We start from the raw sequence: 1429 nt of genomic DNA, 5'->3' as shown, positions 1-1429 counted from the left end.
AGGGGTGAATGGGCATGATGGTGTTAAGCCACGCCCCTTTCTGCTCTAAGCCCCGCCCCTTTTGTCAAACCCCGCCCCCAGGCCGGAGCTGGGCGTGGCCTCGGTGTCGGTGCTGCAGGAACAGGCGGAGCTGTGCCGGGAGCTGCTGGAGCTGGAGCCACGGAGCCGAGGTGAGACACAAAAATAATCCTAAAAAACCCCAAATTCACCCCAAAAAATAACTCCAAATATCCCTGAAAAAATAACCCAAAAAATAAAAAAAAAATTTAAAAAAATCCCCAAAAAATCCCCAAAAAATCCCCAAAATCGGGAGCTGCTGGAGCCATGGAGCTGAGGTGAGAGAGAAAAAATAATCCTAAAAAAATCCCAAAATATCCCCAAAAACACCCGAATTCAACCCAAAAATATCCCCCAAAAAATAAAAAAAAATCCCCCAAAAAATCCGGAAAAATAAAAAAAAATCCCAAAAAATGAAAAAAAAATCCCCGAAATTGGGAGCTGTTGGAGCCACGGAGCCGCGGTGAGAGAGAAAAACCTAAAAAAAAACCAATCAAAAAAATCCCAAAATATCAAAAAAAATCCCAAAATATCTCAAAAAAAACCCGAAAAAAACCGCCCAAAAATCCCCATGAAAATACCCCAAAAAACCGTAAAAAATACCCCAAAATATTCCTGAAAATATCCCAAAAAAAATCTGCAAAAAAATCCCGAAAAATATCCCCGAAAAAAAACCCCAAAATATCTCCAAAAACATCTGAATTCACCCCAAAAAATACCCCAAAATATCCCTGAAAATATCCTCAAAAAATCCCAAAAAAATCCCCCAAAAATAAAAAAAAAGATTCCAAAAAAATCCCCAAAATCAGGAGCTGCTGGAGCCGCGGTGAGACACAAAAACCTAAAAAAATAACCCTAAAAAACCCCAAATTCACCCCAAAAAATAATCAAAAAATAGCCCCCAAAAATCCCCTCAAAATAAAAAAAAAATTTAAAAAAAAATCCCAAAAAATCCAAAAAATATCCCCAAAAAATCCCAAAACCACCCCGAATTCACCTCTAAAAAAACCCCCCAAAATTCCTGAAAATATTTCCAAAAACCCCCAAATTCACCCCAAAAAAAAAACCCCAAAAAATCTCAAAAAACCCCCTTAAAAACCCCTGTGAAAAATTGGGGGGCATGGCCTGACCCGGTGGGCGTGGCCTTGTTTGAGGGGGCGTGTCCCCATTTGGTGGGCGTGTCCTGACTGGGTGGGCGTGTCCCTATGTGAGGGACGTGTCCTGAATGTGGGCGTGTCCTGAATGTGGGCGTGGCCTCACTGTGGGCGTGGTCTCACTGTGGGCGTGGCCTCACTGTGGGCGTGGCCAGGCTGTGTGGGCGTGGTCTGATTGTGGCGTGTCCCTGTTTGTGGGCGTGGCCAGGCTGTGTGGG

At 43.4% G+C, this 1429-nt stretch overlaps 1 protein-coding gene across 1 annotated transcript in view; it reads left to right on the top strand.

Moving 5' to 3' along the window:
* RABGGTA (Rab geranylgeranyltransferase subunit alpha) overlaps positions 1-255 on the top strand; it is a gene marked incomplete at its 5' end in the record, with an annotated part of 12392 nt that extends 12137 nt beyond the window's left edge. Inside the window, one exon of the mRNA XM_057388591.1 lies at positions 51-255. Coding sequence (XP_057244574.1) covers positions 51-187 — 137 coding nt within the window. The remainder of the gene's footprint in view (positions 1-50) is intronic.
* Between the last annotated feature and the right edge of the window lie 1174 nt (positions 256-1429).

The sequence above is a fragment of the Malurus melanocephalus genome, unplaced genomic scaffold (genome assembly GCF_030028575.1).
Source record: "Malurus melanocephalus ecotype Western Australia unplaced genomic scaffold, MMel_1.1 scaffold_2148, whole genome shotgun sequence".
Classification (NCBI taxonomy): domain Eukaryota; kingdom Metazoa; phylum Chordata; class Aves; order Passeriformes; family Maluridae; genus Malurus; species Malurus melanocephalus.
The sequence above is the reverse complement of the archived record's forward strand: the minus strand, read 5'-3'. Positions and strand labels throughout refer to the sequence as shown.